Raw genomic sequence first — 17162 nt, forward strand, 5'->3', positions numbered from 1 at the left:
GCTTGGGTTCTCCATGCACTCATGCCGTGTGATTTCCAAGACATTCCTACTTTGAAATGAATATATCCCTCTTCCATCTAGTCATTGCTGTCTGTCAGCACGCCCTCAGACAATGGTACAGCCCCACACTCGCGCAGGACTATAATTAGCCATCTCCTCACTGTAAAGGCATGTGTGCTACTCGGCCATTGACATTTTCTGTTTACATTTCATGATGAGAGTCGTTCTGCTCTTATATATTCTGAAATATGATTTATATTTTCTTTCCCAAGCACTTATTATGTGTAATTGAATCAAATAAATTAAGTTAGCACTCTATGAAGCATGAAGTATCTTGTTTCTCGTCTGTTGTCTTGTGCTTGTACGTGCGTCTCTTCTGCCTCGTCTCCTCTGTAATATTTCTCTTTTTCCCTTTCTACTTGACACCTGCCTCTCAAGTTGCACTTTCTATAAATAGCACAGTCTCTGCCCAGTCTTCTCTCCCCCAAATTGAAGTTTCAAAAAGCATTTATTGGTGTGTCAAGCTTAATAGAGCGTCACTGAACTCTACACTTCAAGCTTTCGCACCAGGGGCATGACTAAACTCTGATCTCCACAGTTTAGCCTTTAAAGAGATCTGTACACCATACACGGGGAATTTTTTCATCATTCCATTTTACATTTAGTATTTTTGATTTTATCGTGTTTCACACCATAATCACAGTGTTAATTTTTCATAATGTTTGTTTAAGTCAGTTTATGGCTTTTGAAGAAAATATCCTTTTAACTTGGTCATTATTTTGTAATATCATATTCATTTAAGTCAGTTTTTTAAGACGTTTTTAAAGTTGAATTGACATGAATAACATTTTAGTTGATAAAAAGTAGAGGCAAATATTGATATATTTTATTTGCACTGGCATTTAAAAGTTTGGGCTCAGTGTCTGCTTATTAAGGCTGCATTTATTTAATAATTGTTATTAGTGAATTGTTATTACAATTTAAAATGAATGCTCTATTTTATTATATTTTGAAATGTAGATTTATGCTGTGATGGCAAATTTGAATTTTCAGCAGTCATTCATTGCAGTCTTCAGTGTCATGTCCATTTGGAAATCATTTTAATAAAGACATAGCAGTGTTCTGCTTAATGTTTATGGAAACCATGATCCTTTCCCCCAAAGTCTTTGATTAATAGGAATAAATAAATAAATGTTTTCTTTTTTTTTTTTTTACAATGTAAATGCTTGCTGTCCCTTTCTATTAATTAAATTAATCCATCCTTGCTAAATAAAGCATTTGAATGGTAGTGTATTCACGTAAACTTATACTACAGGGCTGTTGAATGCTTGAATATGATTGGTTGACGAACGTTTCAAGGTGTGCAGTTATGTTCAGGGAAACGCATGGCTTAAGTAGTTCTGGGCAGGTCTTGACCACATTAAATGTCCATATCACTTTGCCAAGGTATATCTGTTATTTTAATAAAAGTTCTTACAAGTCCTAGAACAGCAAAAGAACAAGGACATAAATATAGTAAACATCAAGATAAAAACGACAACTTATTTATCTGTTTTTGCCCCAAAATATGATTTATTATATAATGAATGCACATAGATAATGTTCTGGGGAAAGTGCGCACATGTATTGTGGTTCTCTCCAAAATGGAGGAAGATTGTAACTCAGGGAGAAGAATTGTAGAATAAATTATGTTATTTTTGTTTTTCTTTGTGCACAAAAAGTATTCATGTAGCTTCCCAAAACTGAAGTTGAGCCACTGATGGCATGTGGGCTGATTTACCAGTGTCCTTACTACCCTATGGGTCTGGGAACAATGCAGTTCCATTGCTGTCGATGCAGGCAAAAATATCTTAGTTTGTGTTATAATTATATCATGAGTAATTAATGACAGAACTTTCATTTTTGATTGAACTAACCCTTCAATAACTGCATAACTGCATTACCATCAATGGCTCAAGCTTTCATTGCTTGGTCAAAAATTACATTTTGGAATTAACAGAGATGTTGGATGAGATGCATAAGAAATTAATCCTACACTCAATAGCATTTTAAAGACAAAAACCTGATGAATGTCTTGAAACACAACCCCCTGAACAATGAGAACAATCTTTTTTGAGGTGTGGCGAATGAAGTATAAGCTGAAAAACTTATGACAGACTGTTGAATTATTAGAAAATAATGCACACAACACAATAATTTTCAAAAAATTTCATTGATTATTCTCACATATATCAACAGTTAACAAAAAAACTAATTGTTGATAAAACTGGCACTCAAAAAAATAAAATACTGTAATAAGCAAAGTCATTCTGTTAAAGTTTTGTTATAGTAGTTATACAAGTTATGTTGATTACATTTCTCATTTTTATATGCCTCAACATATGTATGTATTTGGGTGAGTTATTTAACCTGGGGCCGGTTGCATAAAAGTTACATTAAAATGTTTAGCCTTATTATTTGTAAAACACAGTCAGAGTGAATGAATGAGTGTCAGCACTTACATTGTTGAAAGGAGTGGTTTGAGAGATATAAGGTCAAAGGTCAGCCTAGCTAACGTAGTTAACCTCTGACAGCATTTCAGCAGCCTGATTCTGTTCTTGACAAGTCTCTCTTAGGTAAGAATCACTTCATAGATGACCACAGAAGTCAAGCAGCTTCACTGTAAAGTGCTTCAAACAGGCTGTCAGTTAAAATATCTACAAGTATATCATGCCCTTAGCGAATAGCCTGTGTCACAGCACGCCTTAACAAGATAACCAATTAACTCAGAGACACCCTGTTTGTTATAATGTTAAACTTTTTCACCCTTGTCTCTGTCTTTCGTCTGCTCGTCTTGTCCAAGTTGTATTCCCTTAAGATCTCAAGTAACACTCGTTCTGTCGCTCCCTCTCCCTGTATCGCTCTTTTCTCTTCTCACCCACCCTCCTCTATCTTTCTCAAGGATGGGGACGACATGCTTGCCAAGGGAGGAGGGAATAAAAGGGATGAAAGATGAGTGAAAGTGTGGGAGACAGAAAAGTCAGGGTGAGCGACATATGACGAACCACCATGCCTGAACCGAAGAAGCCAGGTAAGCCTCTTTAAGTTCATTTCAACCTTGATTTTACATTGAACACAAGGGTAGATTTTTATCAACACTGTTTGTCATTTTATGTGTCATGTTAATGTAAGTGATGCTCTTTTACTCTGACTGGCAGAATGCTTAAGTGTCTGGCCCATCCAGAAAGATTTCATTCATCAAGCTGAATCACTTAAATCACTAGTTCACACTTTTTGTTAGCTAACTCCCCGCAGAGGTTGAGAAATGTTACTTTAGTTGCTTAAAGCATAAATCATGGGTCTGAATGTAGAATAAGGAGATGTTTAGATGGTCTCGGCTGTGACAGGCGCTGAAAGATGAATTTTATAGGTTGGGTCGGCAGCAGCAGGAGTGAGAGGTCCATTTTCAGTTTGGGGTTTGGCAGAATGGGCGACTAGACAGAGAAGATACCCAGTTTGAATTAAGATTGTGATGATAACTTTCAGGCTGGGAGACAGCACATGACCTTTCAAATACGAAAAATATTTGATATCCTCCATCTGGATGGAACCGTCATCTAAATCTGTGTCCGTCAGACATGATGCAATTTTTTTTTGTGTGTTTGAAATTGGTCAAATGTGAGCTCCCAAAATCTGCAAACTGCCTCTGACTTCTGGCGACTCCTCCAGACTGTAACTCTGGCAATGTTGTGTTTGTGTATATTCCAGCCTTTAATCATTATTGCTAATTATTAACCAATGGACAATGCTCTTCTGTAATGAAACTCAATTGAAATGATCTGAGGTTGAATCACGTTCCAAGAGGACGCATTCAATGTGATACATACTCAAAGGATATCACATAAAGCTGCATGAATATGCTGTTTCGCCTGCAGAAAGACCTTCATTCGAACACTCAGTTCTTGATTGACCCTGCAGGCGACACTCTGATCATTATGAAAATGAGTCTATCGATTGATGTGAAGTGCACAATTAAAAATCAATAGCATTTCAAGTATGGTCCTCAAAGCATTAATGTTTATATTCGGAGGGGGTTAGTTCTGAACACACGGTGTGATTTCATTTGCTGGCACTGATACAGAGGTAAAAGCTTTACCTTTTTATGGAGCTTTTAAGGAGAGTGAATTGCAGGGATTGACGTGTAACCAGCAGATGTGATCATTAGCATCAGATATCAGAAGTTGGTGTCAAAGGATATCCATGTTCAGTCATGTAATGCTGCTGTGAACTTTGTATCTGACTGATGCTCTAAAATATGACCTTCTATATTTTCATTAAGCAGTACATGTCAGTACTGTCTTGAGGCAGAAGGAAATGACAGATATGACTGAAAAAATCTTCAGGCAAAATGAAGTTTGTGTTTCAAATCTAAACTAAGTCATCCTCATAGAGAAGTCATTACTCCAGCAACAGCAGGATAATAAGCAAAACTGCCGCCATGCAGTAATACTCTCAAAAACTGCATTTAATGTACATTGTGGCTCTAAGCTGCTTAACGGTGGATGCTGTTAAGGAAAACAGATCCGAATGTTTGTAATTACTGTAAATGGAATGGCGAATTCCTGATATTTAGAAGTAGAAAGATGGAATGTGTTATAACCATTCTCAGGAAATTGAGCCATTTTTGCTAAAAAATATAAAGAATGCTAATATTATTTTATTTGGAATTATTTGTTAAAATGATTAAAAAATAATTTACACAAATAATTTGACAGGTCTAATCAGAAAATGCAGGTACAAATGAAAAGTCTGTATGAGCCTTTTAAAAAGAAAACTATATAGTAAAAACATATTTTAATTTCTATAGCAGGTCATTTTTTAATTGTTATTTTATATTTATATAACCAGTTAAAATGTAAAGAGAGTAAGGCAGACATGCATATTGGCTAATATTTCTAGATTTATTTTATTATTTTCAGCCTTTGCTTTTCACATGAAACTGCTGTATAATGTAAAAAGGTTCAGTTTTCTGTTAAGTACATCAGTTGGTTGTCATGGGCATGCATTGAGCCTCATGTAGATGACACTTTAAAAAAACACACAAGGTCAGTTCAATGTCTTTGGGCTTATGTCACCATCCCTTCTTGAGATCTGCCTTGGCTCTGTTATGATTCAGTTTTTCCCTCTAACTCTGCCCCATGACTCGGTGTTAATCCCAGCTGGAGAGCATGACATCAGAGTGTCAGATAACTGGATCATTTCACCCGAGCGTAACCTGTTGCATCTTCTCTTGCCTATCCTTCTGTCCCTCTTTCATTTTCTCCTACCTCCACACTTCAGACCACACAAGAGGCCCCTCTTTTAGTTTATTGCTTTTTAAAGTTCACATTTACCCCCCTTCACTTAAAGTTTCCCGGTCACATACACAGGCCACTTTGCTCAGAGTGGGGAACTGTCAAGATAAAGTCTGTCTGGATCTCCTGAAGCCATAGTGACTGGCAAGGAGCACGATTCCTTAATAAACAGCTTCCAGAATAGCCCCGCGGCCTTGAGCAGCTTTTAGGAGGGTATGCAATTTTACAAATGGGCATGTTGACAGCAGAGAAGTGTTCAGAGTTGTGTGTCTCTGCATATTGCTCCAGTGATTATGGATACTTTGTAATGATAGTACTGTAATAGTGGGTCACGGCTGTGCGCTATAAATTGTGCATTTGCATTAATATTGGATTGGGGCTGAAATAAAGCCCATGTGATATGTCACATTAATATAAATTACTACACAAAGAGTCTACTAATATATTCAAGCTTTATCATAATAGTCAAATATCCGGCCTGTGACAGTTTGAGATGAGTGAAGGATTCCTTTGGACTTCTTAAATGGCCTAAAATTATTATTTGCTTGTGCTCTTTAAGCATCTTCTGTGACAACATTGAGTCTCTTTGTCCATAAGCCTGTGTTGTCCTGCCAGGCTGAAATAATGTCATTTCTGTCCTGGCAGGACAACAAGAGTTCCCTGTAACCCTGCTAATGAAACAACCGGAGTATTGAGTATTAGGGAAGTTTAAGCCTCTTATTTGCCATCCGAAATGTCTTTATTATGGTGCTCCCTTTTCCCAAATCTCCCTTTTTGCACTACAAAATGACACAGACACTCTCTGTGAACTCTGTGATCCAAAATGGACATAATCTTGCTCCATTCTCGTTTCCGACACACAAATATTTAGTTATGCATATACCAGTGGTTCTCAAGCAGGGGGGCAGTACACCTCCAAGGGGGCTTGGAGAACAACTTCATGTAATTTACAAATTGTTTTTCCAAACTGAGGGCATCTTTGGACATCCCCAAAGGGAGGTTTTGTATACCTGAAAATGTATCTAAGTAGTCCCATCGCCCAACCCCCTTTACACACATACGCACACACACATATACAGTAACAGTGACAGTAATAGGTGTCTTAAAATTCAATGTCTCATTTCCAGCTGGGGTAGTGTAGCATTACCTCATGGCCATTAACATCATAAAGCACTCCTTGGCACACACGCAGATGTGGGGGCACTTGCTATTTGTGTGTTTCAGAATATATCCTCCAACACAACGTACACAATGGGATATGTGTACTGCACGACCTGATATTGGTGTTTGAGTATATTCAGAAACCCTGTTGCATATTCCACACACCAGTCTTCCTCAGTCTTCCTCCTGGAGATCTGGAATCGTGAAATGTTCAAGAGAACCCAATGACCTTGTTTAGCTGGTTCACGAGTTAGATTTGATTAGAATTGAACTAAACTCGGCAGAAAGGTAAATCTCCTCAAGCGCTCCGACAAAACCACTATGCTAATTTCTATCTATTTATCTCTGTTAAATCGCCAACCTTTCCTTCACCGTCCAAAATCTCAGCACCCAGAGTATAAGTCATTTTTATGTAGAAGCAACATGCCCATTTAACACATTTTTAATGCAACTTTCAAAAGAAAAAGTGTATACTAATTCAATTGCACGGGTAGTGTAAGTAATAAAGTGTTTGCATGACCCACTGACCCGGGACAAATGTGAAAGAGTTTCTGGAGATTTGACCAAACTGTTGCTTGCCCTGTTCAGTCCACGATATTATTTAAGAATTTTTTTATTATATTTTTTAACATTTTTTATTTTTATTTGTTTATATTCAACATTTATTTTAAATTTTTGCCCTGAACATTTTATATTATATAGCCTACTTGAAACATCTTCTGTCAAGCAATTAGAAATGTAAATTATCCTTTACATTTGATGAAAAAATGAATAAATTTACATTTGTGAAAAACCGTCATCATCTCTTCATCCTTTAAAACTTGCTCAAAACTTTTGTTCCTCGCCATAAAAAAACCCAAATGACTTAAAATGTAAAATGTGCTCTTTTCCTTAATGCATGATGATCACTGGCTGTCAAGTTCAGTTACAACTTTGCTTGGTTGATCAAAAATGTAACGTGCTGTCCTGAGCATGGAAAAGAGAAAGAGATCACTGTCAGGAAGAAAAGAGGCCATAATTAATCTCAACATCATCACTCCATAAACCACACCTTTGACATTTATTTGATATGATAGCCTGTCTTTAGTTCATAAATACAGGGAGAGAGAATCATTTTAATCACATATTTTATTTGAAATCCCATTTGAACGTCAGCTCATGTAAATATTTTTTGTTGAATCAGCTGAAGTGGTCTTCAGTTTGACAAATTCATGTAAAATTATAACTATTCTTAGGAATTATATAGGTTGTGAATCTTGTGATACCATACACAACATGACCCATAGCAACCAGTTTATTTTTATTCTCAGATCAGATGTTCGTGATCAAACTGTTCCTGCGTCACCATCTTTATCCCCACCACCCCATCTTTGCATGTATGTAGGAAAGAGATATTTACGATCTATTTCCATAACTCAAATCATCAGTACTGTCCCGCAGAGACTGATAGATATTGTAGGGTTTCTTTTAAATGTTTCCTCTTGCTGCCAAAAGAATCACTCTCTCCATCCTCATAAAACAGAGAAACTTCATCATGTGCGGCCGACCCTCCCCGCACTTGTATCCACTCCAAATACTTCTAATGCCAAAGACACTCCATCACACACCCGCTTGTAAAAATAGCTGCTTTCAATCTGGATCTGAGGAGCTGAATGAAGCTTGAGGGGATTTTTTCTTTTTTGTGTGTGTGATATCCTTAGAAACACTACATATATAACTTGGCTGTTCCCATCATAGTCTGTTTATCCTGAACTTGAAATATTTTAAAAGGAATTCGTAATATTAATTCAGTGTTCATCAGAGTTGATGTCAGGGCCAGCAGTCAGTTTCCTTACAATAGGAAAACCCAAGTTGATAATAGAATTAAAGGTCCGAAATGTTTATATTCCTTTTTTATTTATTTTTCCATATTCATCATCCTTTCCTTTTAAAATGCTTGTTATAGATACAAAAGAGCAGAAAATTGAACCTGATCAGAATTCTTTAATGACGTACGAAATTTTCGGAGGCAGTGTGTGAACGTGAATTTCGGGCTCAAAGACCTTTAGTTCACCCCAAAATGAAATTTCTGTCATTAATCTGCCTCATGTGGTACCAAACCCGTAAGACCTTTACGTTTTACGTTTATCTTTTGAACACAAATTAAGATATTTTTGATGAAATGCGAGAGCTTTCTGACCCTCCATTAACACCAACACAACTGACACATTCAAGGCCCAGAGATGTGTTAAGGACATCCTTAAAATAGTCATCATTGGTTTAACAATAAAGGGTTCATGACGTGGATTTTTTTTTATCTTAATATGTTCCTTCAGGTTTCATTATTATGGTAATACATTTTAGTTGTAGTTTTTTTTTTTTTTTGCGCAAAAAAAAAAAAACTAAAACATAAACCAAATAATAATTTCAACCCTGATTCTTACCCTCTCTCTAAAATGTCCTGTTTTTAAGGGACGTGTCCTCTAAGGCTTGTCAGAAATCGGCCATTGCTATGATTGGCTAACATCCCTGCATAGGAAACAGTATCAGCACTCAGCACTATTGCCTATGAGTGTTTTGACAACACGATCAAAATAAAACGGTCATTTCCAGACAAAGCATTAGAAAGTCATCTACTAATGGACTGTGATTCAGCTGCAGTCAGATCTAGCACCGCTTCATCTTTCAACAAATGTTTCTATGTGAGCTCTCCATGACTCTTTGTCTCATTTGCAAAACAAAATGCTCTAATCAACCCTCTGACATGATCCAGGATGCATCAAAAATAAACTATCCACTTGTTCTGTATGCTGAGATTCTTCTAATAGCTGTACAAAGAAAGAAAACGAGCTGTTTAAACCGCTTTTGATGGCAACGCAACACTCGCATTCAGCATAATCAAGTGTCAGATGTTAAACAAGTAAACACCAGTAGGCGGGGCCTATGGTGAGAAGATGACTATTCGTTGATGCCTTGCCCTGGAGGCTGCGTTTAATTCCTTTATCAAGAGTACCACAACACATGTGTATGCTGCAGCTGATGTAGAAGATGCATGTTCTGCGCCTTGTTTACGAGCAGAGGAATGCACACACATGCGTCGTGGTGCTGTCCGGAATGGAGGAGGACAGTGACGAAGAATAAAGTCTTCATTTTTGTTTTCTTTGTATACAAAAAGTATTCTCGTAGCTTTGTAAAATTATGGTTCAAGCACAATGTCACATGGAAATTTTACACAAGAACTTTCAGTGACTTTACTGTCTACGGAGGGTCAGAAAGTTCTCAGATTTCATTAAAAATATGTTAATTTGTGTTCCTAAGATGAACAAAGGTCTTACAGGTTTGGAATGACATGAGGGTGAGTCATTCATGGCAGAATTTTTGAGTGAACTATGCCTTTGAGGTTTTCTTAACTTAATGGGTTTGTTGCAACTGGACCGCACTGCCCCTCTTAACTCAATGGGTTAGGTCAAGACCTAGAACAGAACTGGGCATGGATAAAGATCACAGATTCAATCGGTTTCTGATTTACAAGCAATTTGATTCAATTCTGATTCACTCGGATCAATTAACTTTGGGATATTTCAATGATAATATATTACAATCTATATCCATAAATCAAATCATCAGTATAGTCATGAGGTTGATCTTTAGACATAATAAATGTTCTCTCAGGTAATGTTAGAAATTGTTTAGGGATCTTTCTAAACTAGTACATGAGCAGATCAATTACTAATTTAACCGGTATACAAATAAAACCAGAAACTAATGCTGTGGATACTAACAGAAATAACTTCAAATTGCATTTGTTGTAGAAATCAATGAATACAATTATTACATTATGGGCACTTCAGTTATAAACTCCCAAGATAGTGTATAGAAAGTTTGTGAATGATTCATTAAAAGGAATCAACTTATAAGAGTCATTTGTTTGTGACTGGAGCTACACTGTTTGTGCTTTGTTTTTGATTTCCTAAAATCGTAAATCTGACCACACTGGTTCCTTTTAGCTTGAGATCATTAACCAAGACCCAGATCCAGACCAAGATGTTTTGTTAGCAGTTATTCATTAATTTTGTACCCATAACAGTAGGCTGTTATTTTATTTAAAAAGAAAATGTTGTATTAGTTACACTTGAAACACATTTGAGCCTGACTCTAAACATGTAGACATGCTTTCAGGTTTTGTTTGTATAACACTGTATGTGACAAGTCTTTGTGCTTTGGAAGCATGTATGTGGCGACATGCGAAGGGCATTTGTCGACATTAACACAGGCTGGTGTGGGTCGACATGTTAATGTTAGTGAGGCCCCTGCTTTCAGACTTGACAATGTTGTGAAACCTGTCAAAATGGTTAAAATGACACGTTCTCTCATTTGTTTTTAGACAACCTGAACCGAACTGTCCTCAACCGCATCTGTATTTTGATCAGTCGGGAGGCTATCGGCTCCAAAAAGACTTTTACCTTTGGCGAAGAAAGAGATATAAAGAAGAAGTGAAGTAAATGTCATAAGAGATTAGCTTCGTGCACATTACACAGAGGTTAGTCGGCCAAACAGAGCGAGGAAGCGACCAGAGAGAGAGCGAGAGGAACACAGAGTAGAGAGTGATTTGTCAGCAAAGTGAAGGAGAGAGTACTAGCGCTGTAGGCTAATGAAACCAAAGTGAGCAAATTCTAAATGTGCGGCCACGAATATGATAGTTTCAAATGCTGATGCTGGATTTCAGCCTGCTCTCAATTTCAGGGCATCATGTGGTTTGTTTCGCTAGGTTTCCGAATAGCTGTGCGACCCAGGGGCCAGTGGGGCTGGCGTCTCTGAAACGACCATGGATTAGCATCGAAAGACCTTCCATGTCTGGATCAGAGAGAAATGAATAGCCACATAAAAACTGAGTTATTCCCCAGACTATATATGGAGTATGTGAGGATGGAGATATTTGTAATTGTAGATGTTGTATTTATGGAAATGGATTCACATTATCGAAACAGAGAGAGGCATAGGAGACGAGAGGGCATTAGACCACTCGTTTACACTTTTCTCATGTGTTGTTTATGAAACGGACTTTTAGATATCCGAGTCTTCTCCGTGCTAATTTAATACGACCACATTAAACTCAGTCCAGCTCTGACCATCTCTGTCTGCCTCTCTTTCTGTCTCCTACGAAAGACCGTGTATGCCTCTCTCAGTTTTAAAAAGAAAAAATAAAATTAATTTGTGACATATAAAGTCACAACTGCAAAGAAAAACTGTTAGACCGTGTGATTATAAAGTTGTAATTTAGCCTATTTATTTATCAGTTTGTTTGTTTGTTTGTTTTGAAGAGGAGGAAACAGGCGTGCAAAAGGGCTTCCATATAATTTTTTATCCATGGATGTCCCTTTCAGCGAAAAAATAAAAATATAATAAAACATATAAATAAGAAATATAATTGTAATATTATTCATATACTATTATAACATAATTTTTTTTTTGAATATATTATTATATTATATAGTTATATATTATATATTTCATTTGAATTCTGCTTTAGCTTTTAATACTTCATCTTAAACTTATTTGAGTTAGTGGCCGAGGCAACATTTCTAACGTTTGTTTATGTTTTTATGTTTTTCATAATATATATATATATATATATATATATATATATATATATATATATATATATATATATATATATATATTTTTTTTTTTTTTTTTTTTTTTTAATTTTACTTAATTGAAATACTAGAATGATTGTAATAGTTTTAGTTAACAATCACAACGCTGCTGCTGTGGAGGTGGTTAAGTCTACACTACATCTCATCTGCATTAGGCTACACTGGCCTCCAGTTGACTTCTTACCTCACCTACACTTTTAGACCGTGTGTGTTTGTGTTGCGTGTGAGTGAGTGAGTGTCTGTTAGTGTTTAGCACCGTGACTGTGTGTAGCAGTGACAGAGACCAAGTCTGGCAAGATGGAGAGAGTGCTGACGACTGGAAACCAGAGAAGTGCCAACATCTGAGTTGAGCAGTAGATCAGGAGCCCTTAGAGAATATAGGTAGAAAAAATATCATTAGGAAAAGTCAATATAGCACAGTGTTATTTTATTTTTATTTATATACTATTGTAGTATTTAATAATATTTTTAAATATTATTTATTTTCATATTTTTCAGTTTTTGTTTAAACGAAAAGCTTTAGTAATTTTTTTATGTGCTTTTTTTTCTTCTTTTTTTCAGTTTGAAATCTAGTCATTTTAATACTTAAACTTATTTCATTTTTCTGCAAAGGATTAATTTTTATTTTTTTAATAATTAATTAATAATTATTTTTTCATTTTTATATGATTTGTATATTTTATTTCAGCTTTATTTAAAAAAAAAATGTTTTGTTGTTTGTTTGTTTTTTTGTTTTTTGCTTAAAAATAATAACAGTAACATCACATCAGTAACATTTTAAAACACATTTTAATACATTGCTTTTGCAAAACATAAATGAGTGCATTAGATGCTCAAATCACTGCCAGATTTCTCCTTTTAGCTTAACCGGCAAGATTGTCTTGATTTACCAAGGATATAAAAGATGATTAATAGATGTTTACTTGAGCTCAACAGATGAGAGCGCGAGGATCATATTGGTTTCCATAGTGACACATGCACAGCATTGCAGTGGTGTAAGTGATGGATTTAAGAGGACAGGGCCATTTTAATGAAAAGCTGACTGGGGCCTCCACCTCAGCAAAGATTTTTAAAGTACATTTTAGCCAAGCAAATTAACACTGCCAGGCCAATTCATCAGTAAGGTGAGAGTTGCTCAGAGCATTTCTCAGTAGAGTTGTTACAGGTCCCTGTTTGTGTACAGTCGTGACCTTCAGCTGTCTGGTGAACCTGCTGCTCTGTCCTTTTTCGGGAGGACATCTTAGCCAGCTCCTTAGATCCTGAGGCAGGGGAAGCATTTATAAATTGCTGGATCGCCACATCCCACTCCTCCTCTGGGACGAGGAGATATACCAGAAGTGCCTGAGCCCCATTAACATATTGCAATCTGAAAGACAAACCTAATCAAAAATAGAGGTGTCGGTACATCGGTATGCAAGCAGATCACGCAATCTGACCCTCAGGGCCGAGGCCAGGTGCGGTGTCTCATATCCTTAACACTAAATAGTGAAGGTCTGACCACTCCTTTCAGGTCCAGAGTCAATTTGAGGCCAAGACTGCGACTAGGAAGGTGACGGTCACACGATGTAGCAAAGCTGTCTACACCTTCAGAGGAGAGGCTCGGATGCCTGCTCTCCTAAATACTCTCAGGCCTTTCTCCATATGCTGATTTAATTTTTTTACATGAAGCCTTGAAAATAGGTTAGGCCATCTCATAAGTGTTTTTATGAGGATTTATGTGGATATTTAATCTGTTTATACATTTATTTATTGTTCTGAGTCATGCAGAATTTTACACCATTTACCTGCTCTGTTTCATGATTTACACATGTGTATATGCTGTATAGTTCACATTTCTGAACATTTCTTCTTCTGTTCATGTAATAACCCAGTGAGATGTTTATATGCACAAGGAGTCTGACCACAGCTAATATGCTGTTGAAATATGCTTCACGTATTTTGGAGACGTTGTCACAGTTCTTCTGGATTTTGTTTGTTTCTTCATGTGATTTCAGACGGACTGGTTGAGGGTGAGAGCAGATGTCTGTTGTCAGACTCCTTGTGAATACAAAAATCTCAATGCATTATCACAATTAATGGCAAAGGAATGTAAACTGATATTTCCTATTGAGAAATAATTGGTTTGAAACCTTTTTTTGATGATGAAAATATGAATGGCCTGAGACGTTTGTACAGTACTGAACAAAACTAATAGTACGAAACAGTTTTAACTTCATTACTTTAACGTGACCCCTTTTGAATACTGTCTTTATAAATGTAAATTGTTTCAGGTGCCAAGGGAGCGAAGGTGGAAGCTCCACCTGCTGGTTTGTATTTGTATCTCTTTATTCTACTAAATGTTTATAATCTGTTTGATGAAATTAATAATTTAATAGCAGTCAGACTCACTCTCAGCATGTTTTTTTTTTTTTTTTTTTTTTCACAGATAAGCCTTCCGAAGGTGGGTCACCTGCTCTGAATCTTGTCATGAACGCCATTTGTCTTCATTCGGTCTGTCAAGGGTTCAAGTGGTAGCTTTGCTTCTACGGATGAGCTTTGCGTATGTGTGTGTGTGTGTGTTATGGTGGTTAGTCTGCACTATCAGGCGTTAGGATTAAGTGAGCGCTGTGCTATACATTAATTTAAAATGTTCTAATTAATCTTAAAATATAGCAAATGCATGAATCATACCTGAAACCAACTAGTACTGAACCTAAAGGCATTTTTACATATTGACACATATGCAGTATATTGCTTAGATGAACAATATTATAATTATCAATCACAACGGCATAATGCAAGTTTTTTGGACAGTTTTTTGTTGTGTTTTTATCCCTCATGTGCTCCGTGACCTAGTTTTCCCTCATGTTTGATTGTGTCATTTGGTTCAGGTGTGTCTTGTTATTTGTCCCGTCGTCCCATGTATTTAAGCCCTAGTCTGTGCAGTCTGTGTTTGTCCGGTCTACTACGTCCTTACGTGTGATTCTGTCTGTTCTGGCCTGGATTTACCCTTGAGTGGGTTTATTAAAGACTATTTGCATTTATTTTCATCTTCTTTGCGTTGATCTCACCGTAGCGTTTCAGGTTGACTTTACTGCTTTTATAAATAGAAGTCGCAATAATACATTTGAACTTAGCTATGCATTTATGCAGAACAATATTTATATACTATTCTGTGTCTAGATAATACAGTTTACATAAATTACAGTATATTGTTTCTGCTCACATAAATAACATTAAAGCCTAGTTAACTCACTGCCGAAGATGCGTGACAAACAAAAGCCCAGCATATACTTTGATATAGAAGATAACTTATTATCGCTGTGCTGCATGCATTTAAAAACATTTTTTATTACAGTTTCTTTGAAAATATAGAGTCATTTTCCATTTGCTGTGGGAGATTCTATTATTGGCAAATGTGAAAATGTGAGTCTGCGGTAAAACACCGTTCTAAAAAGACCTTTTATTTAATCTTGAAAAACAAAATGAAGTTTTTCAGCAATGTTTAAGTGCCACTTCTTAAGTGCATAATCTATAAATATATATTTGTATGTGTGTTTATATGCATTTACTGGTGTATGTATGCATTTCTTTGAACAACGTGCACTGAAGCTGATCGTGGCTTTGATTATGATCATGTAGTTTAATCCAAGAGTGAACACTAAGAATGTGCATACGTGTTTGCAGTTTTTGGTTCATTTTGTCATAAAGTAGGTGACATAAAATGAATACTGTACTGAGGTACAATTCGTTCCCTCTGCAGGAGAGTTTGCTAGCCTAGGGTGAAGGGTGAGACGTGTAATGTGGTGTCAACACGTGCACTTCTTCATCAGATGTGCTTAGAATTCACATTTCATTGTGGATTTGTGAATTTATGTTAACATTCTACAGTGACCCCTTACAGTAAATGTCATTGCATTATACAAATAACTATCAAATCATGTTTATTCAAAACTGCTGAGTGATATTGTTTGACAGGTATGCTGCTATTCTTTTATTTGTCCAGGTTTGTTGACACTTTCTCTCCAGCTCTAGTTTCCAGAAACAAGACACTGGGGCGCTTTATTATAATGTTGGTGTTTAACCCATCTCTCTGTACGTGCTGCGTTAACCTCATTATGCTTCCATTGTTTCTTTAAATTTAGATGATGAGGGCCGCGACGGTAAGGGAAAGAAACACTCATTTTGGCTCGCCGTGTGTGTGTGTGCTTATTTGTCAATGTGCAAGTTGCTTTCCTGTGACTGGTGCATGTAACCAAATGTCAGTTACTGTCTCTGTCGGTGGTCCGCAGGTCTGTCACAGGGGTTCTGACTGGCCAAATCAAGACCAACCAGCAAACAAGTGGTTTGAAATCTGAGACTGCTTTGGCGAATGCCAGCAAGTCTGTTTTCATTCACGTTAGTTCACTGGTCACTTAACAGTGCTCTCCTTTTTAAAGGCCATATTATTTTTTGAGAATTACTATGACAGAAAACAGTCTCGCTGTCTATTCAAATTAAGTTTCACCAAAGCATCTAGATAAAGAGTATGTCATATTTTAGCCCTTACAGGTGCTGAAAGTGATTTTAGGCAAACAAAAAAGCACTCAAAAAAAATCCATATTATCTGACAGATATTACTAGAAAGCATTAACATTTTTATGTTCTTTTGTCATTTTTATTATTAGTTAATATTTCAACATGTAGATTATTCTTTAATATTTCTATTCAGCTTTGTTAATGTTATAATATATATATATATATATTTTTTTTTAATTAATTTTATTTAATTTACCACCATTGACTGACGTGCAAAGTTAATTTATAAAATAGTATATTATATTATACATTAGATGTTTGCTTTATATACTAAGTTGAAGTGGAGATGCTAGTTAATAGCTATCTCCCTGTAGACTATGAAGACTTTTGGTTTTGAAAAGAGGAGGCATGTCTAATTACATAAGCTTAGCAGTTCCTTAAAGGTTAGCAGTGACTAAAATTGTTTCCAGCACCTTAAATTATCCTTTCATTTGTACTTTAGGGTCAAATATGTTAACTGGAGAAAATTTGGATA

The 17162-nt window shown here is 36.2% G+C and overlaps 1 protein-coding gene across 2 annotated transcripts in view; it reads left to right on the top strand.

Annotated features, from left to right (window-relative positions):
- The first annotated feature begins 2926 nt into the window (after positions 1-2926).
- The window catches only part of LOC113047034 (myosin-binding protein C, fast-type), a 30548-nt gene continuing 16312 nt past the window's right edge, over positions 2927-17162 (top strand). For both annotated transcript variants that reach the window (XM_026208273.1, XM_026208274.1), the window contains exons 1-3: positions 2927-3070; positions 14401-14436; positions 14556-14570. In XM_026208273.1, coding sequence (XP_026064058.1) covers positions 3049-3070; positions 14401-14436; positions 14556-14570 — 73 coding nt within the window. In that variant the 5' untranslated portion in view covers positions 2927-3048. The remainder of the gene's footprint in view (positions 3071-14400; positions 14437-14555; positions 14571-17162) is intronic.

This window comes from Carassius auratus, chromosome 28 (genome assembly GCF_003368295.1).
Source record: "Carassius auratus strain Wakin chromosome 28, ASM336829v1, whole genome shotgun sequence".
In the NCBI taxonomy this organism is placed as follows: domain Eukaryota; kingdom Metazoa; phylum Chordata; class Actinopteri; order Cypriniformes; family Cyprinidae; genus Carassius; species Carassius auratus.